General features: G+C 36.3%; 2 protein-coding genes across 3 annotated transcripts; one reads left to right on the forward strand and one right to left on the reverse strand.

Moving 5' to 3' along the window:
• Positions 1–234: 234 nt before the first annotated feature.
• Positions 235–15,200, reverse strand: IleRS-m (Isoleucyl-tRNA synthetase, mitochondrial). The gene is made up of 15 exons (XM_019057112.2): positions 14,767–15,200; positions 14,267–14,389; positions 13,159–13,312; positions 12,201–12,352; positions 11,798–11,847; positions 10,907–11,223; positions 10,187–10,356; positions 9,384–9,620; positions 7,596–7,756; positions 6,522–6,965; positions 5,459–5,669; positions 4,652–4,758; positions 2,813–2,958; positions 1,322–1,512; positions 235–519 (listed from the first exon to the last, which is right to left on the reverse strand). Exons 1-15 carry the CDS (start codon positions 14,962–14,964, stop codon positions 322–324), a joined length of 2,859 nt encoding a protein of 952 aa, XP_018912657.2. The 5' UTR covers positions 14,965–15,200; the 3' UTR covers positions 235–321.
• LOC109040968 (DEP domain-containing protein 1A) lies at positions 13,393–26,323 on the forward strand. 2 transcript variants are annotated; one of them, XM_072300104.1, is made up of 9 exons: positions 13,393–13,458; positions 16,509–16,768; positions 17,280–17,447; positions 19,866–20,023; positions 20,997–22,337; positions 22,893–23,032; positions 23,481–23,660; positions 24,229–24,375; positions 25,914–26,323. In XM_072300104.1, exons 1-9 carry the CDS (start codon positions 13,408–13,410, stop codon positions 26,034–26,036), a joined length of 2,568 nt encoding a protein of 855 aa, XP_072156205.1. In that variant the 5' UTR covers positions 13,393–13,407; the 3' UTR covers positions 26,037–26,323. The 2 variants fall into 2 exon arrangements, with proteins under 2 accessions (XP_072156205.1, XP_018912659.2); XM_019057114.2 differs by lacking the exon at positions 13,393–13,458 and adding an exon at positions 15,426–15,651.
• Positions 26,324–26,465: the final 142 nt, after the last annotated feature.

Raw genomic sequence — 26,465 nt, forward strand, 5'->3', positions numbered from 1 at the left:
TATCGTCACATTCCTGACGTGATCCTTTCTGGAAATACCAGCGGATCTACGCCAGAAGTCCATCTTCACTGTCTCTAAAACCTCCGGGGTCCGCTGTTTCATCGACCACACCTCACACCCGTAGGTCACTATACTCTTGACAATCAAGTGGTAAATCCTCCTTTTGTTCTCAGTGGAGTTCGTTCTCCTTTGGTAACATAAATCCTGTTTACAAAGAAATGAAGTCAGTTGATGTTGAATTGGAAACATTTATTTGAATATTTCCTAACTTTGACAACGGGTGATGATGAGGAATTAAAGATGCCGTCTATAATTCCACAATTAAATTGACTGAAGCACTTGCGTACAGCGTTGACATAATGAATCTGCAGAGGTAGAGGCGTATAACCGACATCGCTCACAAAAATGGTTAGATGTTGAGTCCATCTCAAGATGAAAGCCTTCTTTTAGAGAGGCATCTTGTGCAACACTTACATTTGCTGCTTGCAGAAGCTCAATCATGTCTGATTTGTTGATAACCTATTAAAATATAAATAAAGAAAATCAGAGCAACACCACGACAATAATTAAGCATTATTTAAAAAGAAAAAAATCCTTTCAGAAAAATAAATTTGCGAATGATCATAGTTTTCATGAATTTACAGTAATACTGGTGAGAATAATGGTTATCACATCGATCAGTCATATAAACTTGATTAGGAATGCAGCTATCAAAACTAATCTGCACAGCTCAGTCTTCCCCGTGGAGGAGTTTTGAGACCCTACTGCACACTGCAGCAGGAAGATAAATGTTATGCCTTTCTCATGGGAGCAGCTGATAATTAGTTACATTGGCTGTGGTCGAGTGAGGGCCAGGCGGGGGAGTAGATTCCAAAACGATGGGCAATAACTGACCTTTGTAGATTGGCCTTGGCGGGTAGGCATCTCTTTAGGCGAGCCAATAAACCATTGGACGAGGTAAGAAATTAACCACAACCATGCGAGCTTAGTTATCCCAATTTTCTTAATTCAATCACAAAAATGAAAAATTAGTGTTTCCTAAGTTTGTCAATTCAAACTTCCCACTTGTCACAAAAACCAAAACCTGCTTAGACAAAATAGGCCACCAAGTCTTACTACGATGAGAAAACCTAAATTTCAAGTCTCATAAACTAAACTTTGAATGCAATTATGTTGACACAACATTACTCACGCTATTTTCCACCTAGGTTTTCATTTCAGACTGGTAAAACCACGTCCTAAAACCTGAAGACTACACTATGTGAAATTTAAGAATTTTAGGATTAAAATGATTTGATAAAACTGGAACAAGAATACCAACCTGTAAAATATTATAAACTTGAGAGGAAGCAACGACCGATAAATCGCATTCAGAGATTCTCTTTGAGGGCGGTAACTTTGAAGAGACGTCATCCTTCACTTTTAGTAGGAGTTCAATTGTTTCTTTGGTCTCCGGATAGCACCATTTTTCAATACCTAAATTATGGTCTGAGGAAAAGTATGAACTACCGGCTTTTCTCCAAAATAAAAACAAAAAATTTGAAAAATTAGGGTGTTGGTACATACAGTATAGGGTGCAAAAACTGAGGCACAGGGTAGTAAAAATATTTCTGGAGCTTTTAGCATTTAAACAAAAATAACTGAATCCCAAATGGAGAATTTGCATGCAAATTTTTTATTGCTTCATCTAAAATGCTTAGAGCTGATTTCACAGTAATTTTTGGAATAACTTTCTGATATGGGAAAAAGAATAAAAATAGATTTAAAAGTGAGAAATTGCACGGCCTAATGACGTCATCTGGCGGCATTTCCCATTTAAACACACGTATTTTAGCAGATTAGATCATTTTGTAATATCTTCTCCAATAATTGTTCAATTCATGAACCAAGGGTATCCTCGTGTTCAGTTCACTCAGTAGTTTCCACTTAAACACGAAATTCATAAAATTTCAGACACCTGCAAATTCTCTATTAAGAGGATTTGAGGGCTCTCAGACCTGGATGACGCAGAGCACCTGAGTATGCTGTAAGTACAAGTAAGGTTTTCATGGTATGTTAGAAGTGAGCCTTTAATTGAGACCTTTCTTCTATATACAAAGGTTATTCATGAGGTAAAGGTATATATTTGTATCATCTTCAGAACTAGTGAGGATGAATACAATTGGTGAAAACTTGCACATTTGTCACGCTCTCAGCTGAAAGCTGAAGAGCTGAAAAAGCTTTTGTTTCTTGAATTTGGTCCACTAATTCACAAAGACATCATTTTCTCCACATCCACCTCTCACAGCAGCGTGTTCAAAATATTTGTGCGCTGTAGAGCTTGTCTGCAAGCACTCTCCCTTACCTTATGGAGGATGCCTAGGAAATATTGCTGATTGGTTTTTTGAGAGGAGGTAAACGATTGATGCTTTAAGATATTGTAAATTTTGAAAAAAAAAATGGTAATAAGAGGTTGCCATCTTGTTTGTTTACTCCCGGTTGTATGAGCACAAAGGTTTATTTTGAGCAAAAAATCATAAAGTAGTAAGCAAATGGTCATACTCTCGCCCTGTATATAGGTATTCTAAGAACATCGTATTAATGAAAACTGTGACTTTTCGTTTTGATGCAATATCCTCAGAGTAAGTATTAGAAAGTAAATCGCGTCAAAAACTGAAAATCCTCATTTTTCATTCGAAATCGGTATTTTCGATGCCCTGAACAGTTAGAATTTCCAACTGAAGGGCTCTTCTGTGTGACTCTAACACATATTATAGATTTAACAATTAATGATATATGTTGATTATGCTTGCCTGAATAACAGATACAATACCTTTTTTCGCTGTAAAATGAGAGTAAACTTCCTCTGTTAAGTGAGGTACTATAGGACCAATGGTAAAAAGCAATGTCTTGAGAATTGCAGCCATTGTATATTGGCAGGCTTGCCGACTAACTGAATCTTTCCCATCACAATACAACCTGTAAAAATAATAGCATATAAAATAATTGGGTATGGAGGGAGTTCATAATGGGTAGATTTTTTGGCACAAACCAAAGGTTCCTATATGTATAAATCTATTTTTACTTTAAAGTAGTAAACTGGTGCAGTTAAATTCTTTAAAACCGCCTGAATAGATAAAATGATATAATGAACAGTTGCCAGTAGACATAATAGTTCTTCAAACAGAGAGACAGTAATTTTGACTGACCGCCTTTTGAAGGCAGCAAATAAAAACTTGATTTTTTCTTAACGCTTAACTGAGGGCTATTCCTGTCAAATCGGGTCTCAACTGCTAGTTGACGAACTACCAGTTAAAGGTAACTTCCAGTTCGACCTGAAGGAGAGTCTTGTCACTGATTTTCAACCTCTAGTTCCTGAACAAAGACTACTTGCCAAATAGTGCATTAACATGATTTGTTCCCTCATATCCTACATCAGGTTGTTTCTAATGTCTGGGAACCCTTGCCGAAAATTCAATTAGCAGTTGAACGAGAGGATAGAGCAACCCTTGCAAAGAGGAGGGTGCGGGTGGCGGGGTCCGCAAACCGAGCCCAGGTAGTTAAATCAGGCTCTTTGTGAACTAGTGAAACGCGAAGAACCGGAACGAATGTTTTGTCTGAAGTCCTAGTTGAAACCTAACAGGCAGAAAAAGCACCAGTTGAAAATCAGCCCGTTAACAGCCTCTCAACCAGTAGTTGTAAATTGACAAGACACACCAACCTCTAGTTGGACCTTAACAGACAGTCAACTACTAGTTAAATGATTTGACAGGAATGGCCCTGAGAGAAGTAATAAAAACTCATAGAGTGCTCTTTTAAGCATTTTCCAGGTCCCAAATTTTGAGACTCCTGTGTCATGCCGGGTAACTTTTTCGATACATAATCGATTGCTTTTGATACACAGGGACCCGGAAATCTGATGTAAACAAAGAAGATAGGAATTACTATGTATTCCACACCGCCATCTTCGATCGAACATGTGTCGAAAAGGGACCGAAACTCGGTGCACACCGGGCCCGGAACTCGTCGACCATAACATGGCCCCAGCTCTCCCATTTACATTATGACTCTATGTGCTCTATGTACAAAATAAGCTGGCAAAAGTCAATCCCAGAAAAATTGAAATATTAGTCTAAACGTTTGATGGTCTAAAATGTGTTTCTTATTTCTTTTAAAAGTGAACGTTCCCTCAAAAACTGGCCTGACCTGACCTTGATTACTTAGAACTACGATTCTTCTCAAGAATAAGTAAGCCGCTTCATTACCCATGAAGCAGTGACTGCGATAAGTTGCAATCTGATCAGAGAATGTATTGCGATTTTATTGACGTCAATTTATTGCAGTTTTATAGAATGAAAAATGCGATTAATTGCAATTTCATCGCATAAATTTGCAACAAAATTGCGATTTCCTCGTCAACGATTTATCGTCATATTATCAAACAACAAATCGTGATAAATTGAGATAAACGGTCGATTTTGTCAAACGTGATTTTATGGAAATAAAATTGTAACAAGATTGAGGATATTCGCTCAGATGTTGAGGATCCCAGCTATTTCATCGCCAAAAAATCGTAAAAAATTTGCAACTTAATTTCAAAATAGCGCAATTTTTCCATTAAAGAATGCTACTTAGGTAGGGATGTAAAAAATCAAATTAACTAATCACAAACCTGTCTTTGGTCAAATGGCAGTACAAACTAGACACTTCATTTGTGATCAATTTCGTCACGGCCTGGCACACAAGGTTAAACTGATAGTTAAGGTAAAAACTGTTCACCTAGAAGAAAGAAAAGAGTCAAAAATGAATATTTTACTGATTGATTGCTTCTCTATCCTAAAATGAAAGAGTAATTGACAGGAAATGATACAGGGACGTGGTAAAACATACGTCTCATCTCATCAAGATTTACGTAGATAATATTTACAAACTGAGTAATTCTAATATCAGCTAATAAATGAGAAATTCGTGCTCACAATCTACAGACGGTTTTTTTTTCCAACGTTTAAGAGCCGTGTAATTCCCATGTAGAGGGTGAAGTCAGCATAGACTGAACATTCTCATGACAGAGGGAAAAAGCTAACTCAAGTATCAGCTGCTCTAGGAGAAAAATGTTCACCTAGAAGATAGAGAGAGCCAAAAATGAATATTTACTTATTATTTGCTTCTCTACTCAAATTGAAAAGGCAGTCAAAAAGGTAAGCAATAAAGAATGATAAAATTAATGGCTAAATTAGGGTAGCATGTACCTCAGTTTGCAACCTTGCCAAACTCCCAACATGTTTTGATATTTAATCGGAAGACTAATGAAAGTAAGTCCCTGGAACCTCCCATGATTATTCTCCTAGACATGAAGAGGGAAAAGTGACAGATTAATAGAGGTAGACACCTTCCAGAGGTTCCATTCAACAAACTAGATACATTTGAAATAAGACTTTAAGCATGACAAATTGTTCAAGATATTTTGGATTAGACTTACCTGAGTCAGAAATTCTCTTAAACAGTTCAACATGTATTTGTCTAGCAAAAAGAGGCTACCTCCGGAGTCACAAGGACTGTAATTGTTGAGAGCACCTAGTAGAAATTTCATTATCAATCTAATTTTTTGTAAATCGTCTTTGCTGGAGGTTAGAACAGTTGACGTTACAGGAATGCTCGAGTGAAAGACAGTATGAGCTGCTGCCCACCACCTAGAAAATTATTTACTGGTATTACTTACATAAAGAAGTTATTCATTATTATATTAGTCTAGAAGATAGTCTCAAGTTTTATATCAGTGTGTTGGATTTGTGTTTTCCAGGTTTATTTCTCCTTGTGTTACTGCAATCTCTATGAAACGATAAAGGTTGCAGTGGCACAGGGAGAAATAAACCAGGAAAACACTATGCCTTCCCATGGATACAAAACTTAACACTGTTTTGTATACAGGAACACTGGGACAGTCTAAAGGAGACTTTAAAAGCCTCCTTAACACTTCATCAGGCAAAGTATAACAAAATTGAGGAAGCCTCAAGTAAAGTTTTGATGCAATTCCACTGAGAATTATCTGCCTCAGCGCTGTAAACAGAAGTTCCTGACCATGCATCTTAAACATTTTACATTGAAAATTAAATTTATCGCAAACAGATTGCAATTAAACGTATGAGTGATAAAAACAGAGTGTTGGGGTTGTGCTCGAATAAGCTTTTTTCTTCTGTAATGATAAATACAGTTTTATACTGAATTTTCACGCACATTACCAAAATTACCAAAATTTTGTTTAAATTAAAAGTTTTTTATAAAAAAAATATCAGAATTCACAAATTTACCCTCGAGTAAAAACGAACAGCTGATGCAGCCCAGCTCATTGAAGATAGGGCTTTGCAGCCAACATAAAGCACGGTTATTGCCCTCTCTAGGATGCAAATTAAGACTTAAAATTTAGACCCCAAATTGCATGGTGTTGCATTTTTTTGTTGTCTTGAAAATTGTGAACTTACGCTCTTATCCTGACTCTGTCACTAAATATTTTTAAGGCAAGAGTGATTATCTCAAAAGATTACCTTAAAACGTCGATGCCATATGCAGGCTGGCTCTTAAGATCTTTTCCTCCAGCGACAATATCGACAGGACTGATCACATTACCTAAAGACTTGGACATCTTTTGCATATTTTGATCGACAGCATAGCCATGAACAAAAATACTCTTGTAAGGAGCTTTTTTACGGACTGCAACTGAAGTTAGCAAAGAGGACTGAAACCAGCCGGTGAGCTGATCAACTCCCTCTAAGTAGAGATCCGCAGTTTTGTCATTTCCAAGCACGCAAGACCATGAAATTCCACTATCAAACCAGATATCTAAGATATCTTCACCTCTCTTGATTTCATTTTCTCTCATCATGATGCTGTCTTCTGAATTTTTTGGGATCAACTCGGCCAGAGGAACAGTCCACCAGAAGTCAGGGCCAAATTTGTCCAGTAGAAAACAAAAGTGTTCTATTAGAGATCTAAGGGCAAACAATAAAAAAATAAACAAAACAAATATTATTATTCTTCGGAAATCCTGCTCCCTGTTGAAAGAGTCAAATAGAAGGTAAATTTTTTCAGAGCAAAAAATGTTGAAAGAATATCTTGGCAAACGAGCAGAATAAAGTGAATGATTATGAATGATTCAGTCAGCAAGCAAGAGTTAACGCCTAGAATTCAGCGATGTAACTGCTATAAAAAAAAGACACAGTCAATCTTGAAATTTTCTACCCAATGGATGAGCTCCCTCATGTTTTACATGCAATGAAACTATCTGTAAGTCACTTAATTGCATTAAGCATCAAATACAGCAGCTCATTTACTGTTAATAGCCCATAAAATTTTACACCTGCTTGAAGAGAAGGGGGATTTAGAGAATCCCACTTTTTTAGTTTTATTGGACCTGTAAATTTCTATAGCATGTTTAAAAGCTGAGAGTAGTGGTTTCTCAACACTACTTCCATAATTTTTCTATCTATCTAAAATTAAGAGACCGTATTGAATAGGCAAACTTACTTTCTGGATGATCCTTGTACTTAAATTCAATGTTGACTGTCGATAAAAATCAAACGAATAGTTTATAAAACAACATGGAGGTAGGTGTTGCTTACTTGGAGACAATTGGTTCATTCGTGGATACATTATAAAGAACTGGTATAGGAGCGCCCCAAACTCTTTGACGAGATATGCACCAATAGGGTCTTTGTTCTAGTCTAGTCTTCAACTCTTTTATCGTGCTAACTCCAGCCATAGAAACGTTTTCTAAGGATTTCTGATTGAAAACAGAAAAAATGGACACAATGAATTATGGGTGTAAAATTAGTAACAAATGAACTGAGATTTGAAAAGACCAAAAAATGGTACCTTGCTCACATTATCATGAAACATGGTGATGGATGAAACAAAAAGAGCTCCTTAACTCAGTTGTAAGGTGAGTAGCACATATCAACTGTGAATCTACCAGATCACATACCTCGGTTTGCGACGTTGCAGGCATCCTGTCATACTTTATTTTTCCAATGGAAAACTACTTAACATTAATTCTTAAAAAATTCCATGATTTTTCTTCTCTACACGACTTCAAGGAATTACTTCAAGTGAAAACTTCAAGGAATGTATCCTCCAAAACAATAAAATGGAAACAGAGATTTTTAAACACCGCAAACGAGATACCTGGTCTGAGAGTTTGACAATCGGTATGTTATAACTCTAGAACTCATGAAAATATAAAACACTGAATTTGCATGCAGGTATATTAGAGTGCCAAGAGTGAGCAAGATCAGTTTTGATAATGTGTTGGGCCTGCAGTTTCATTACAGCTAGCAACTCCGATCACTTCAGGAGAGAATGTTTCATGGGTCAATCACATGTGTCACAAGATCAAGTTTTCATAGGAAACCTGAAAGGAATTTACAATGTGATGAGACTCATTCATACTAAAAGTTTCTACATACAATATTACTGGAGACTTTGCCTTTTAAAAAGCACATAAGAGGCATCATTCTCAACATTCGATCATACTACTGTTTCTTTCAACTTGTTTCATTAATTAATCAGTGAATAATAAAGTTTCAACTGGTTGCTCCGCATTTATCACAAATGCGACCAAGGTAAATGGTAGACAAAGTAATCAGCTGCTTTTAAAAGGTCAGAATTTCTGCTTATATTGGACGTGGAATCTCAAATTTTTGCTAAATCATACCTTCTGCTGATTCGTCAGATTCGGCCGTCTACATGTGTTCTTGTGACACTCTCCATTGGCCGACTCAAAATAAAATCTGATCTTTTAATCATAATCACATTGTCTCCAACACATCCCTTCAAAAATATTTATCCAAATAATCTGTTGTCATGGCTTCTGGATAGATATTCGAAAAGTCGCTATTGTATTCCATCAAAAGATGCTTCGGCATAACATGACTTGGTGGATTATAAGGTTATGAGGCCAAATTTTTTCCATGACGAATTTTGTGGTCTCAAACAAAAACAAAACCAAATTGGAGTTCTGCAGCCTTTTGATATATTTTGAAGATTCTGAGAACCCAGCGCATATTGTGAAAAGACCGCACCTCTGCAGTATGTAAAGTAAACAGCTTAAAATGCAGCATGTTAAGCGCACAATGCACGCTGTCAAAGACAGCACTTGAAGTTGATGCTATGCTCCATTTAAAGGAAATAAAACAAGTTTAACACTTAAGGCGCAGAATTTGGCACCGCACATTAGATACTTGAGGTGCCACACCTTGAAAGTGAGCAAGAGAGAGACACATTTGAACAACATTGGCTGTTGAGGTAAACCATACTTTTAAACGCGTGCAAATTTCCAGAAGCTTCACACATGATCATCCTTGCACGCTTGCTTACTTATTTACTCGATAACTTATGGAGTTACAGCTTACCAATGCATCATCCTTAATTTTCTCGGTGTCAATGAACCACTGGTGACTGGCTCTGAAAATTACGGGTTCTTTTGTCCTCCAATCATAAGGATAACTGTGGATGAAGGGCTCTTCAAATAAAATATCAGGGCGCAAAATTTCCATTAATTTTTTCTTGCCTTCACAAAATATATTCATGCCTTCTAAGTTTCCTCCTGCTTCAGCGGTGTAAAGACCTCTTTCATCAACGATATTGCTCTGAAAAATAATAAATTTAAGAAAATTAAAACATCCTAAGAATAAATCATAGTAACCTTTGTCAAATGAAAAAGAAAAATTGGTACCTGTAACTATTTTTGGACATGTTTTCGATCCAGACAGAGTGAACAAACTAATATTTGCAAGCCTTGGTGGTGTAGTGGTTAAAGCAGTTTGCTGCAAACATTGAGGTCCTGGTTCAGTTCCCAGGTATGACAGGTTTTCAAGGACACTTAAAAATCTATTATTGTTGCCATGAATGGCCACTCCAATACCTTTTCTGGAGAGGGGGCCCCAGCTCAGAATTAAGATCTATTACTACTAACACGTTAATTTAAAATCGAGTTGGAAATTTCTAACATTCCACCCTTTTTGTGTAAAACATATTCTCACTATATATAATTCTGATAGGATATCATAGTAAGCAAATGCTTTTATTTAAGTTTTCTTTGGCAATATACTGCAAGTTTAGTCTGATAAAAAATACATTCTGCACTTGGCATAGTGTATCCGTAAAAGTTTAATGAAAATGGATCAATCTCATCAATACCAAAAAAAGTAATTACAATACTAATATTGTTCTTAAGACCCAGTAGAAAATCTTCAGGTCCATGAGCAGGGGCTATGTGAACAAGTCCAGTGCCTTTGTCGGTTGATACGAAGTTCGCCCCTAAAAGAGGTTGCACTGAGTCCAATTTCAGAGGATGCTGATAAGTTAGACCGCTTAAATTAACACCTGCAAGATAAGTAAAACTGATTAAGGAAGAAGTTAACGTTAAAGGCATCAAACATTGTTTTTTTGTCCAAAGCAGATACACAAAAAGGCTCGAAACTCCTATATGCCAGCAGATGATTTTCGCAGAATATCGCAATTCTCTCATTTTCTCTCTCTGCAATTAGGAGAACTTTACTTACTTGACTTTCTCATTTTTTTTCTTTGTTTTTTCTTTTTACAATTACTGATCGTTGTTGTATTAGATCAACCTGTATTTACCCCGATTCTTCCTTTATCATTTTTTCAAAATGTTTTTCCATTTTTACACATTTACTTGACCATCACCTTGGCATGAGTAGAGGCATTTGCAAAAAACTTGGTGGCGATGGCAATGAATGTGTTCAGGGGCGTCATTTCAAATTATTACAGGGTCGCACAAAAAAGTGACAAGGTTTTTTTATTATTTTGCTCCGCTTCTCACCATGAAAACAGCAAACTTGTACAAACTAAACAAATTTGTCAAAGAGACACGAGAGAGAGTCAAGAGCAATGTGATAATTCATGTTTTTACCTGAGAACTGAGCAAGAATTGAACATAACTTGTTTAATTTTTCCTCTAAATTTTTTATCGAACTTGAGGCTACTAGATATGCATCTGATGAATCATCAGAAAAAGTAATTAATGAATAGTCTATGGCTGGGTTGAAAGCTATTGCTGCATTGCTTGGTAATGTCCATGGAGTTGTGGTCCAGGTAATGGCAAAAACAGTTCTGCTTCCAATGACAGATCTCATCATTTCTGGTATTGAGTTTAAGCGCCAGCGAAAGAAAATGGAAGTACTTTCATGAGCATTGTTATATTCTAATTCCGCCTCAGCTAAAGCAGTCCTGAAAGTTGAGAAAATATTTATAATGCAGAGGCTTAAAAAAAAAAAATTCAAGGAGAAAGTACCTCCTCATTAAGTTTAATGGTAAATACCTTCAAAGTTACAGAGTAATATGAAGCCTTGATTGTAAGATACAAAGTTTACTTGGGGAAAGAGACAATTTTTAAGAATTGGCAAAGGCAAACGCAAAAGTTTCTCGGATAACGAGCTTTCAAGAAAACTAAAATTTCAGATGAAAGGTACGAAACTCAACTCAAAATTGATATGTAATAGATGCGAATTGAAAGTCCATCATAGTGTATAGGTGCTATAAATTCATGAGAATACAGGTTTTTGAGGAATGAAAAATTTGCTTAGCAGTTTTGATTCTCTCGAAATTGGCATACAGAGAGTTTAAAGCTGCTAGTTTTGAGACTTATCATTCTCAAAGGATTCTGAAGAATGCCATTACAGGAAATAGCAAAATACAGCTGATTTCAAATATATTTCTAATTTTTGCACTTACTGTAGTACATGCTCTTTTTCATAATATAATGTAATATATACAGATTCAAAAAAATAATTGAATTACAAACCTTGATGAAGGAGACCAGTAAATTGGCTTTAGTCCTCTATAAATTAATCCCTGAAAGAGATTATAAGAAAAACATTAAATTATTATGCAACTGCTAGTTTTATGGAAAAAAAGGAAGTCAAGTTGAAAAGCAAGGAAACGAAGAAAGTTTCAATTTAAACAGCTTTTTGCCAAACAGCTTTTAGCAAACTTGCTAGTTGTTAACACTCAAGTTGTTGTTAAATTTGCTGGCATACACCTTGGAATTTAAATATGCCTTGAGAAGCAAATAACAGTGGATACATAATGCCTTCTAAATCAATGAGGATACAGGGATTTTGTGGAGAAAGATTTGCTACTATAAACATTGAGATCCTATTTTCTTTAGAACATCAAACTGTGACAATTCGAGATACTTGACTCACTTTTTCATGCAATGCATAAAATAGGTGAAACTGGTTTTGCGTGTAGGCCTTGTTGAAAGTTGAGTAGCAGCCTGATTCCCAATCAGCCATCACACCCCATGATTTAAAACACTTCTTTTGTTTCTTTATAGTTCCTTCAGCAAATTTTCTGGCTGAAGAAAAAGAAAAAATAAGAAAACACAGAAACTTAGAATTTTCCTTCAAATAATTGAATACAGTATTTGGCATTTATAAGTACATATTAGAGTGTATCCTTTATTCATCAATTCCATCAACCAAGCAAACCGTTCCCTTGATCTTGGCCTTTGAGCGCTTTGGGAGGTCTTCTGTGATGTGAACTGTGGTACTGATTTTGCCAATCTCTCACGGAGCAGAAAATTAGACAATGGGTCAGTTGCGCTGGTCTTAGAATGGTGCTTTGATGCTTGATTTTTGTAGATCAGCTGAAAATAATGAGCTACGCCAACAAAAACTCCCTATGGTCAATATTAACCCAGATATCCCGCTATGAAAAATTCCGTTTATGGCGTCACCCATCCTGGTGGTGACGCCACTTTGCTTCCATCTGAGTTTCACATCGAGTAGCCAGTAAAAGTGCGTGTCTCGCTGACTGGTATAGGTAAGCAAGGTGGAAGAAACCAAGGGTGTCACTACCGCGGTGGATGATGTCATGAACCAAATTTTTCAAACGAGTTCTCAAAAAATTGATGATAGTAATGATGCCAATAAAATTTCTCGTAAATAAAAACACAAATTCCAAATTAATTATCTATGATCCTTTTCCAATCTATTTTTTACAGAACTTACAGAAATGCACTTTCTTGGGACTTCCCGATAGCAGAAATAGATTTACTCACTTAAATGTTGTGCTATAAATTTTACAGTGAACTGTGTTTTCTTGAGAAAACTCACGGGTCCAGACTTGGGGGAGGAAGGGTATATGATTATAAAAACTAACCTGTTTTCCTAATTTCTACAGCTGTTAAGCCGGACTGGGAATTGCTCTCCACTGCTTTAAGCTCAATTGGAAGCCCATGGCAATCCCATCCAGGGACATAGTGAATTTTGAATCCATCGAGTAATTTACGACGATTTATTATATCCTTCAGAATCTGAAATAGAGTTTGAAAGCAAATACAATAAAAAGACAGAAGGGACTAGAGAGGACCATCTTGTGTACTGAAAGCCACCACCTTGTGCACTAGAGATGACCATCTTATGTACCTACTACAAAGAAGTATCTACCAAAGAGATAGAGGTGCGTTTCATGAATTGAAGAAATCAATATCTTTTAACTTATTTTGACTTTGAAATGAGATCGTAAGAAATGTATAAGAAATCTGCCAAAGCTTATGTAGGTAACTAATGCAACTTCTGGAAAAAAGTGATAGCTTTGAGACTCTTCAGAACTTCTTTAGAACTTTCAAAAGAAACTGACTGGCTTCCATTTCCTGAAGATACAAAGTGGAATTGCATACTTGAGATCTGCAAAACACAGTATAAATCAGGCAACTTTTCAGTTTTCCGACTACTGTATGGTTTGAAAAAATTCAGACCCTTTAATGTTGAAATGCACTGCTGAGAATGAAAATGAAAATTTTCACCTTCATTTTTGACAATAGGCAGCCCGTAATTGTTTTGCCTTCCTTGACACATGAAACTGCAAAAATGCATATCTCCGTTCCCAATACTGCAGACCGTCTGTTTTAATTTATTTTCTCCGCAGAAAAAATACTCAACATCATTTCTTGAAAAATTCCCAGATTTTCATTTTTTATACGGTAAATAAGCCAAGAAAATCTATAGAAATTGGGTTGATTCATTCTAATTTGATTGAATAAAATAGGAGGGAAGATTTGGAAGCACTGCAAGTGAATGAAATATATATATCCTTCTGTAGTTTTGCCATGAACATAACATAAAGTATGCCATTTGGAAAAAAACTGCGAGGAATGTTACGATCATTCAATTCAAAGCCTAAGCCACCAACGGATAAAATTCAAGTCAAGTCATATCCAGGGCACATTTCTTAAAATTTGTGGAACTGCGCCAACATTAGGCATTACCTTATTGACAGCATGACCCATGTGGACATCTCCATTTGCATAGGGAGGTCCATCATGCAAAATGAATTCAGGCCTGGATGGGAAATTCCTTTGCAACTTGTACAAATCTGCAAAATTATATTTCTGGAAAAAATAATATGTATCAATAAATATTATTGATTGACAGATTTTCAACCCTATAGATAGGGAAAGCTACTTAATCCTATTAGCAAAGAACGACAAGAGAATATTTTTGTACATATATTTATTCCGAGAAATTTATGGGCAACCTATTATTTGGGATTAATAATTATATAACAGAGGCAATGGATAAAAATGCCCTTAAAAAAATGAAATAGGTACTGTTAAAAAAGAGAGGAAAAGAAACCATCTCAATCGAACAAAATGCTTCAGAATTCACGAGTGATTATATTCAATGCCTAACAAAAGAGACTGATGCGCATAGATTTATCGTTAAAGATATGATTGGTTTTTGAATTCGGTCAAACATTAGTACTCACTTCATAAATGTATTGGTCCAATTGGGCACGTTCTTCCTGTTTCACCCAATTTTGAAATTTAGTAGAGGGCAAATTCAGCGTATGAGAGTACTTTTTACTCTTAGTGGTAGAAATCTTAGAAAAGTATCTATAAACTCTGTGCGTAAACTGGCATCTGAAACTTCTAGTGGGAGACTTTAAGATAAATTCTTTCATCATGAGATCATGAGTCTGAAGACGGTTTAATAGTTTGGAGTATGACTTGAGTATGACATCCTTAATGCTTTGTAAGTGCAATGTGACGAATGAACATTAAAACACTCTTAACATGATTATTACTGCTATCAAAGTAGTTGAGTGGGAAAAAAATTACAAGAAATATGAATTTACAATTCACTTGAACTTTTAATCACGCAATCAACACGCTTGAATTTTGGGCATCTTAGGTTATGGTTTTGTTTTTGTTTTTGACCTGGGCAGGGGGAGGGGATGAATGACTGTTATAAAGCTGATTTTACACAGTTAATCTGATCTAGACAATCAGTCAACAAATACGCGATGCGGATTGGTTGCTTTGCTCGAGAAACAAGCGCTGAAACCCTCTGCGCATCCTTGGCAGAGTCTCCATCGACTGTGTGCGGCGGGCTGAGACAAGTGCCATTATCTTTTTGAATTTGAATTTTTTGTTGTATTCACTTCTCACTTGTATTCTTTATTCTCTTTGAAGTTGAATTATGTGTATATACAATGTAAAGCCACAGGTGCAAAATGTCATTTAGTCGCTTTAGTGTCAGTTCAGAATTCTTTTATGTCAATAGTTTGCATCTTTTATGAACTGGTTTATCCTGTATCATCATTTAAGGATTCACCATGGAAAGATCTGAACCTTATCGAGCCACAAAATTGGTAAAACTCCAGCTTTCGTTATCATTGTTTCCCTCCAGTACTCACAGAAGAAATGTCTCTGAGTACTTGTTTTCATGTTGAAAGATTTTTAGTGTATGCCAAAGACACCTCTGTGAAATCCTGAATTCAGATCATGATCGGAAATTTTTTTCGAAAATTCGGCCCTCGAAAATGCTGAGCCGCTGACTAAGAACACAGTGATAACGAGTCATTACCATCTGATCAAATACCTTCTCTGTTTTTGCAGTCCTGGAGAGAAAGGAAGAGTTGAGCTAACATTTCACTCAAGGGTCTTTTTTGACCAAACTTACTTTGTAATTTATGTACCATTAGGTGAATTTTTGTGAGTGGATTTGGTCGACTTTCAACCAGATTGGCAGGGTCACAATAAAGAGGAGAAACCGCTCTGCTGAGGTCAAGAAGTAAACTCAGTTGCTTGATGAATTTCAACCAACATTTGTATCCATCCACTTTTCAACCCACCTCGGGAGATGGGTCGAGCATTTTGGATGTGGACATCATTGCTGCCAGCATGAAAATCAAATGTTGTCGGGTGACACCGTCATCTGAAGGGAATTTCAGTTCATTGTAAAGATTGGCATTAAGTTAAAAACTTCATCCAAATCCAGTCGCGAAAATTTGTCAAATGTGAGAAGGACTGATTCTTAAATCTTTTGATGCTGCCTCATGCGTTGATCACTCATAGTATCCTCTTTTCATTCCTTGAAGCCAAATGAGTTACAATGGGTAATAGAAAACTTTAAATTACATTCTCACTTTTGCAGATACATTACTGTAAATTGAATGTTAGGTTTCAGGAATATTTTTTTTTCTAAAACAAAAACTTCTTATTTTAGTGGAATGAGGCAATCTGCATTTTCAAAAAAGGAATGCCCGTCAAAAGGCACAGACGTCACATGAAATACTACGATGGAACATTCACCGGAATTGAGGCAGTCAACTGGTTTCATGCAGCACTCCTGAAAACATCTTACTTCGGTCCAGATGTTACTCGGGACCAGGTTGTTCGCTTACTAGACAAATTTTTGAAGGCCAATGTTTTCACAAGTATCAAGACAACCAATCGGCCTTTCAAAGAAGGAGCAGAGTTGTATCAGTAAGTATGTTTATTGAAATCTCCTCAAAAAGTTTTATCGAGACATTCTAGCCACTACTGTGCTTTTTTCTAGATTTTTAAAGCGGATAGGAGACAAATATTCAAAGGTTACAAGTGATAAGTTTAATGTACATATATTTGAATTTTCTTAATGAACAATTAGGCCATTCTGACAATACTGATTGTGAGATGGTCTTGAGTGGCTAGCTGGTGGTGTGGGGTTGAAGGGTAGGAAACAATGATGACAAAAAACGCTGAAGAATTAATTCATCCCGCTACAGATACTTGGTGAACGAGGAGGAAGTAAATTCATTCTCTCAAAGAAAATTGAAGTATCTGCTAAAGAATCCATCTGAAGATATACCATTACTCAAATTAGAACTCCACCATGCATTGATAGCAACAAGTGAAATTAGCCTATGTTGGTTTCATTTATTATGATATGCCACGAAAGAAATATTTTTGAAAAGACTGTTTTTATAATTGATCATTCAATCTCTTATTTTTAAAGGTTTGTCACTGAAGATGAGTCATCTCTGAAGAATCGCTCTCTAAATTCTGAGGATAGCAAAATTTTTAATGGCCAGCCCCGAGATACAGAAAAAGGTGGTGGAAAATTGGCTGAAATAGGGAAGATGGAATTTGAAAATATTCTCTGGAGGAGTATGTTCCTAAGACGGTAAGTTCCATTGTTATATGTAAAAGTAATGAAACCTCTTTTTGCCAAAATTATGCAAGATTAAGAGAATGGATACTAACAGATAAAGAGATAGGGTAGGTGGGGGTAAGAGTACGCACGGGGTAAAAGTACGCACTGCACTTTTTTTGCGCGCTTTATTTGAATTTATGATGGCACCGGGTGTTGGTTGTTGGCAACATTGAGTTTCACCTGTTGACGAAGTTTTGTACGAAGCGGATGTTTTTTGACGGAATGGACCACTAGACAAGGTACGAATTTAAGCATTCTGATACATGTTTCCTAACCAAAATTTCACGTAGAACACGATACGCACAACGAAAATTACCGAAATTAACTCCTTACGAAGATATTTAATGATTCTTAATGCGTGAATTGAAACCACCCGCTCATGAAAACTCAATGCTCTACGTCATTCACATCGCGCGCTAAACACTATCATAAGTAAACGTCTCAGCGATATAAAAATCTGGCAACCTCAGTCTTGACGCTTTGGCTCACCTATAGCAAATTACTTATAGTTTGAACAACACATGGTGGGAAATGAACATTGCTCGATTGAGAAGCTTGCTGAAACCATTGTAGTGCGCGATTTGACTCACGTAGAGCTTTGAGTTTCTTGTGAGCGGCCAGTTCAAATTCCTTGTAACTAATGTGAAATAAAAACGTTGATATCTTCGCTAAGAGTTGGTTTCAGTAACTTTTGTTGCGCCAATCGTGTTCTACGTGAAATTTTGGTTCGGAAACATGTATTAGAATGCTAAAATTCGTACCCTGTCTAGTGGTCCATTATGAAGCAAATTCTACTTTTCATGTGAAAAAGATCGATTTTTCTAGTATTTGTATTGTCTGTTGTGAGTAGAATAGTTGATGGAAAAAATCGGACAGGCACCATATCAAAATGTTATAGTGTTGGCTTTAATAATCTGTAGTTGTTTTCACACTTTGGGGCAAAAGTACGCGCCCAAAAGTGGGGCGTAGTGGGGGGGAGGGAGGTGTATAGGAACTTCAACATAGAAGATGTAGGCAACTCAGCATCTTAATAAATTTTTATGTTCCTTTGTTCAGTTTGGGCAATTAAACTTTGTTCTTTTCCTGTTAAAAAAAAATTGACTTCGAAAATTACCTGGGAGCTTGTGGAGACTGAATTATTTATTTGTTTTCACAGTAAAAATGGTTAGGCACTACTGGAACCTTTTGAGACCAGTTTCAGTCGCTTTCCGGGATGTAACAGCAATTTGGAGCCCAGGAGATGTTTTTAAAAAAAATTTGTCACGGCCATGGATTTGATTTCTAAATTCGGACGACGCATGGCATTTGTGTGCGAGGGCTTGCAGTAGGTGCCTGACCACTCTTCCCAGCTTAAAAGTCGATTCGGTCACGGAAATACAGGAAAAACCAAAAAATGCGTACTCTTACCCTCACCTACCCCACTATTCTCCAATTGATTCGGATTTGTTTCCTTGATTGAAAATCATTATGAAATGGGACTGTTCCCAAAAAATTTTTCAATTCATTCACTAGAAGTATGCAATGAATGAGAATGTGTTTAGTTTTCTGTTTTTCATTTGATTTAATTTAAGCTAAGAAGAAATATTTTTTGAGAAAAGAGAAGTGCCTAGTGAAAAGTTGGAAACTTACCAAGAGAGTTACCTGTAGGGCTGTTGACCCACTAAGTGCCTCCTCTAAAGAAAAACTGATCCTTAACTGCCTATGGTGCTCTGAAATTTTTATAAGAGAGTTTTGAATTTCTGAAGCGCAGTCAAGTGCTGGGTATCAGTCCGTTGCATATAGTGTCAGATAGCAAAAAATTGCACGTTTCGAAAAATGAAAATCTAGAGAACCATTGCTCCCCGGACCTCAATGAAAAAATCCACGTCATTGGCCAAAGTGCAAATTCACGTGTTTCCATTCTGGTGTTTCAAAATTTCTGCTCCTATTGTATTTTTTGGAAGAAAAATAAACCAACTCTATAGCTTGAAATTTATACAAGATGCTCTGCAGACAGAAAAGAAAAATCAAAGAAGTTTCCAAGAAACTGCGTCGAATAGTTTTCAAAGAAAAAATAAAGTATGACAGCAGGAAGTCTACAATGTTACACGTGGAGGTACAAAGTTTTGGACTTGGGACATCGGTGTTTACTTGCATTTTCCATTGCAAAACCTGAGAACCTCATTAAGTCCAGGGCCAGAAGGCCCTGATCTTGGTATCTACTTGACACTATTTTCTTCGCGAATCAACATGAAATCAGGATTAATGTGAAGTTAATTAAAAACGTGCAAATCTGAGTACACAGGCAATATAATTTGAAAATTTTGACTGTTTGTGAATGCAGGACAATACTTCCCCTACTCACGAATGTTTTCAAAATTAATTCAGAATGTCTCTTATTGTTACCAGGCTCAACCTATTGATGGAGGGGGTTGACTTAAAATCCATCTTGCCGATGAGTGCCATCAATTGTAATTATCTTGTTCTGAATTGCAAATACATGAACGTTGGTGCTAATTTTCCACAGTGGGTATTGGAAGCTATCAACACGCTACTACTATTTGACTGTAAGTTGTCCTTTTTTTAAATACCATTAAAAATTCTAAGCTTGTTGAAAAATTGAGTTCAAGATTTTTTACCATGTCAAAAATAACAAGTGCACGTCAACTTTTATCTTCATATCAAAGGTTAGTCAAATAAGCTGTAGTGAATTAAATGACTCATTGAATGGAAGACATATCGGAGGGCATCTTTGACTATGTTAGCCTGCCTTTCAATCATTTACGCGGGTCATCCAAAAAGGAAGGTCTCCTATGAATTTTCTCACAAACCATTAATGCTGGACAAAAACGAGCTATACGTTGGCTGCAGTATAGTTTCAGCTTCAATTGAAGCCCTCATTTAAAAATAAATCTTCCAAATGATCAGAAAGGCAATTTTGACAAGCCGCTGTTATTGCTCTCACAGCCGGATCTGAGCACCTCAAAACTGCTCTGAGAAAGTATGAAAACTCTTTGAGTTCATACATACTCTGAGAAAGTTTTTTGCATGAGGAATAACACAGTTTACTCTGTAACTTTTCAATTTACCATTCAATGCAATCACCCTAGAGATTCAAGCATTTTTGAAGTCTATGCACAAGCTTGGGAATCCCCTCTTATGATGAAAAAAATGATAATGGAAATTGTTGGAGGCTGAAACTGTTGAAAATCAGAGTGGCCAAGGAATGGAACCAACAACTTTCTGCATGCTAGGCGAGTGCTCAGGGACTGCGCCAACGCTTCCAATGAAGAATTATGGGCAAACTCACCATCAGTGTCTGTTAGGCAGATTTTGATCAAGGCCCATTTCCAGGCAGTTTTTGAAGGGTTTCAAGGGTCTACTGGCAAAAACTGAAAATCTCTTTTCAATCAGCTGTACATTTTAATGGCATTCCACATAAAATCATTTCCAAGCCTTTTTTTTTCTTTTTTCTTTTCTCTAACCTATTCTTTTACAATTCTTTGATCATTAATCTTTTTTTCTTTGTATGCATTTCAGGGCCAATGAGTAATATCGGTCACTCTCCAACCTATCCTGGATTTGAGACAGACATAGTGGAAGTTATAAAAGATTATTTCAACAGTTTATCGGATCCCTTGATTCCATTTCAATTCTACAATGTCTTCGTTTGTGCCTATCAATATTTAGACTCTCTTGAATCCAGGAGGAAAATGTATTCCACTAATCAGCATACAATGCCATATGCAAGTCGCTCCACAGAAAATCTGATTCTCGGGATGTCAAGCCCATTGAAGAAAGGAAGAAGCTCCAAGAAGAAGGAGACTTTGAGGAACAGAGAATTTCACTCTTCAAATGACAGCCTCTTGAATGAATTCAACATTCTCTCCGGTTCCTTGCCTCGCAATTCCTGCTTTGAAACTGCCTTTACATCCGATTCACCAACCACAAGGATTGTTCCAAAATCTGCAGTTGATACGATACACCTTGCTCCTCGAAAGAGCACCTCCTCTTTTCCTGGAGATGCCTCAGATCAGTGTGAAACTGAACGAATGGAACTAAAACCATTGAAACCATTGCGAAGGAAAATACCAAGCCAGCCCAAGAATCAACCAGAATTTGATTACAATTCTGATACAGAAAATGTCAATCCTCATCACAACGTAACCCAAGGAAAGAAATATTACAACCGACATCCTCCGCCAGACCGTCAAACTTTTAATCCTGCACCAAAGTGTCCCTCTTACGATGAAGCCATCAAGTCACTAACTTTTCAGCGCAGATCGAAAAAGAAACTTCATGATACGAACAAAGAATCTTTCAGCACGCTTCCTAAACTCATAAGGAAGCATAAAGCGGAAGCGATGTCGAATAAAAACATGGAGTATGAATATCCACAGAAAAATCTCAAGTACTTCTCAATAGCACAATGCGATAATCTGTCTGATGATTTCAAAGGTCTTAAAACACCTTTCAGTGTTTCAGGTCACAACCTCAATGATTTTCCTTGTCATGATCCCAAGTACAAAAAAATCAATAAATTCAGCTCGCAAAATTCTTTGGATGACAATTTTGAAAGACCGAGGCACTCAGCCAACATCAATGTCAAGAATGCTAGAAAGAATAGTTTGTTTGGTAGTCGCTTTGAGCCTCGAGCTATTTCAAAGTCCATGGAGAGATTGGCATCAGTTGATTCCCCTGGTGAAGTAGAGTTTAACTATGGGATAGCTTTGGAAACTTTAAACCGATTGATGGAGTGCAGCCGCTCAACTACTCCTGACTCCGAACAATATCTGACGGTTAATGACAACTCGTCCTTCTACACTGACTCAGATGACTCTGATAGCTCTTATGATGGTAACCAACGGAGGAAAAAGAAGTGTAAGCAAATATTTTTCATTTTTTTAGTTTTAAGAAAAAAACTTAATTTAGTTTCAAGTATATACATGCACAAAAAAGAACTTACTTACTTAGGTTGTGATGGATTTAGTTTGATGAGAGCTTGTAATTTTTAGTGCAGCATTTGTCCTTTACCACAGGAACTAAGTCTATTTTTATCACAGCGCTTCTGTTTATATTATAGCAACAAAAAAAAAAGCCTTATGCTTATAGACTAGAATCATGGGAAGCACAAGCTCAGGAAAAATGCATACCTAAATTCAAAGGAACTCTATCATTAGAATAAATTTTAATCAGCATCAAAGTATATCTAATCGACACTTTCAATTTTTCCATCTTGAACATTGAAGGTGGTGTTGATGAGGGCTCTCATCTAATTCCTCATCCTAAGTAGAGCTATCTCCAAACTCTTAGTCTGCTGAAAGGTAAGCAATTTCTAGCGTTAACTTCCGTTTTTAGTTAGTTGCAAGAACTCAGTTAATTATTTTATTTTTATATCAAAGTGTTTTTCGTTATATTAATAATTGTTGATTTCAGCTGGTTGGAGCGATGAGACCGTTAATTCAGGCAAGAAGATCTTCCAACTTCTCTGCCTTCTGCTCCCACCAAAAAATCGGGCCCAACTTAAACTTTTACTTTTACTCATGTCTCGTTTGATGGCCTCTCCTCATTCTCAGGTACAGTGCCACTATATTGAATTGACAAAATTACAAATATGCTTAGGATTTAATTATAGTTCAAACAAGCAAAGAATTAATCATCATTTCCACCTTTTGTTCGGGTAAGAAAATCTAGAATAAGTAGCGCACAGACTAAACTGGAAGCAAATTAGCTGAGCAGAAAGATGCAACTAGCTGACTGAGAAAATTCCCTATTTGTGTGTTTGACCTTTGAAGTAATAAGTAGAAAAAAAAGGTCGGCATATGGCTCTCAATACGATTCTATACAGTAATCGGATTTGCCTTGCAAAAAAATTAATTTTATCTTCTGATGCCTGAAATATTACATTAAATTTTTTGGAAAAATCTATTTGACTTCCAGAATTTGACAGTCTCTTGCTTGAAAATCATTCTAAGTTCATTTTCATTATTCAGCAACCGGTTCTTTGTATTTTGCTGCTTTAAGGTACTGTATGAGCTAAGCCAAGGAGTAATGCGAGAAAATAATTTAAACAAACAAAATGATCTTGCATTTTTCGTTGTTTGTTTCCTACTGGATCATAAGGATATATTATTTAAACCGCCTCTGGACTTCGTCAACGAAATTCGCTCAAAAGCCAGGAAGTGCCTTAATTCGTCCAGAAAGGTTAGTAGTTAGATCAATCAAACATTTTATTCTTACATTACTCATTTGACCAGACCCAGGTTTTTGCCAAAATATGTAATTGTTCTCAAATTATGAGCTTAGAGTCGTTACTCAACAGTTGGCTCTTGTAATCATGTTTACTGACTACATCCTCTAGAAATAAATTGCCACTTCACTTTTTCCTTCTCCATCCCAGCCGCACTCCATGTGTGATGGTGATGATGATATCTGTTTTTCACTGTTTTGATCACCAACTATTCAATAATTCATCACAGATTAAAGTCAAATATTAGTTTTTAGATGCAAGTAACAATAAAAACTAGACATTGAGATGCCAATTCCCGATTTATGAGGCACTATTCTTCTGGGAAGAGTGCCACTTTTTGGGAAAATTTACCATTCCAATGTAGTTTACTTCATGGAGGATTCAAATCTGTCAAAAACTAAAAATTGAAAAATGCTCACTTAGTTTCCTTTCCCTGAGCTGCACCTAATTAATTTTAATCTAATTATCTTCTCAATCTGTCTTTTCAACTGTCCAAAAATTTGAATTTTTTCCCCCCACTAGAACCATGCATACTGTGAACGGGTAAGCAGAGAGGAATTTGAGCAACAAAGATTCACTGGCTCTCAACGTGCTCTGGCTGAACTCCTGGATCAGATTCTCCATGATCAGAAAATGAACGCAAAAGAAAAGAAGAGGAAATTGAAAATGGTGAGAGAAATAATTTTCAAATTATCTTCAGGGACGTTTCTAGCTTGATCACACTCAGATTTTCACGTATTCTGGCTCTGGTGAAAGCTGCCTTTAGAGAATCTTGTTTTCGAAGAGAGTTGTTGTACCCATGACGCGGTGCCCATGTAACTCCAGATAATGGAATCCGAAGGATGGCCTCACTACAGCCTCTCCTAATGAGTTGCTGTATTTAATTTGCTCATACTCTTTTGATTGCCAAACAGTATCTACTTTTTTCTAGTACAATTGAAGCACTCCTTCTCGAGCAGGCACCAGAAGTACAAAATAGAGGGAGATAGTAGAAACAGTATGAATTGACCTTTTTTAAATAGCAGATTTAATAATTCACTAAAGTATTAGAGAATTCAGAGATTTAGAATGGGTCGATTAGTTCAGTTTCTATGGTTTTTTCTCGTATTATAATTTCTGGTATTAAAGTCTTTTAGAGAATGGCCGATTCAATTCCACAAAATGTCTCAATTGATGTGATTCCTTTGAAAGTTTGGCTATGGCACTATAGAAAATCAACTATTTCAACTATTAAGAGGCCTGTCACCACAGGCCTCCTTTCAAACAATTTTCAGCTTGATGACTTTCTGAAATTTCTGAGATAAGTACCTATGATAAAGAATTTTTCCCTATATATTTCTTAGTACAATAATTTGAATTTCATTTTCTACACGTTTTGTACGGAGCTCTTTGATTGAGTTAGCAATTTATGTAAGTCATCTCAATTTCTGCTAATTTCATACTGGAGAACCAACTCTTTAAAATACAACCACTCCAAAAAATTTCAAATTTTACTTTTTCATACTTCTATCGAATGACTAAAAATTGATTTTTGTCAAAGTGAAAAAAAAAGAGCAGAGGTAAGTGTAATTTGAGCGTATGCATTATCAAGAAAACTGTACAATTTATTGTGGGAAGTGAATAACTTCTCCAAGAAAACTTACTTTATGAATGTATTCTAGCCACCATCAAGTACCAACCAAAAAAAAATTTCCCTCTTGTGTTCAGATTATCTTTGAACAGGGAGAACCTTATTCCCTTGTTTCTGTTTGCTGGCATTAGTAATATTCTTTTTTCATTTACTTCGGCCTTTGTTTATGAAATCTACCATACCAGATTTTTGAGAACATAAATGAAGAATGGCTAGCCTGGAAAAAAGAAATAAACTAACTGACCGGCTGAAGTCAGGAGATTTTAAACCTTAAACTTTGTCATGTTGAGATGTTTACCTCTCCTCTCCTATTAGAATGTTTCTTAGAACGTACACAGCCCATTTCTTTCATATTAATAAGATTCTGGATACATAGTTGAAGGTATAGCTGAGTAATTGCCATAAAATGTGTGGATGGTTCAAAATAAACTTTGACAAATAGAAATTATCATTGGTAGGATGTAAACTTTTACGATCTTCAAAACATTAGTCTTTCTTTTCAATTTCTAGATGCACTTTCTTCCTTTTCAATTTCTAAGTGTACCTTTCCATCATTTCATGAGTATGTCAAATGCAGTTTCAGGAAGCCTACCCAGAAATATACAGTCTCAAGTGCCCGCTAGAGACGGAATCAAAGTCGAAGTCTACAATGATGGGAAAATTTCCTTCCTTAAGCAAGTTGAAGCAGCTTCGCATTTAAACTTCTCTCGGCAGTAGCAATTCTCTTCGTAATTGTAAGGTGCTCAGAAATCCCTCCTTCGTTATTTCTTTCACTAATTAGCAGGTACTGACTAGTGTTAATTAGCAACAAGTTAAAAAATAGAATGAAATTAGAGATAAGATATTTATAAAAACTGTTTTCCCCTTCAGATAGATTATGTTTATTTCTACCCCTAAAAGACTTATCCTCACTTCCCATGTTTATTTGGAGTGTGCCATCTTTTTTTTTCTCTCTCAATAAATAGTTACTTTTGTACCTTAACTAAATGGAGGCAAAATTCTTTTCCTTAAACTTGCACACCTCATAATTGAATTTTGTCGTGTGAAAACTGCTATTGTCCATTTTTCCATCCTTGAGATATCTTGGGTTTATGATACCTCCTGAGTTAAGAGGTACTAGTTTTGGGGT

Source organism: Bemisia tabaci, chromosome 4 (genome assembly GCF_918797505.1).
Source record: "Bemisia tabaci chromosome 4, PGI_BMITA_v3".
In the NCBI taxonomy this organism is placed as follows: domain Eukaryota; kingdom Metazoa; phylum Arthropoda; class Insecta; order Hemiptera; family Aleyrodidae; genus Bemisia; species Bemisia tabaci.

Excerpts from the sequence above, each read along its gene's own strand:
- LOC109040968 (XM_072300104.1), top strand. The coding sequence starts at position 13,408 with ATGACCATCTTATGTACCTACTACAAAGAAGTATCTACCAAAGAGATA. Across the intron at positions 13,459-16,508 it reads TATCTACCAAAGAGATAGAG|TGGAATGAGGCAATCTGCAT; the intron begins GTGCGTTTCATG and ends TTCTTATTTTAG. Across the intron at positions 23,033-23,480 it reads TGGCCTCTCCTCATTCTCAG|GTACTGTATGAGCTAAGCCA; the intron begins GTACAGTGCCAC and ends TGCTGCTTTAAG.
- IleRS-m (XM_019057112.2), bottom strand. The coding sequence starts at position 14,964 with ATGATGAAAGAATTTATCTTAAAGTCTCCCACTAGAAGTTTCAGATGC. Across the intron at positions 11,224-11,797 it reads TACTGGTCTCCTTCATCAAG|GACTGCTTTAGCTGAGGCGG; the intron begins GTTTGTAATTCA and ends CTCAACTTTCAG. Across the intron at positions 2,959-4,651 it reads TGCCATTTGACCAAAGACAG|GTTGTATTGTGATGGGAAAG; the intron begins GTTTGTGATTAG and ends TTATTTTTACAG.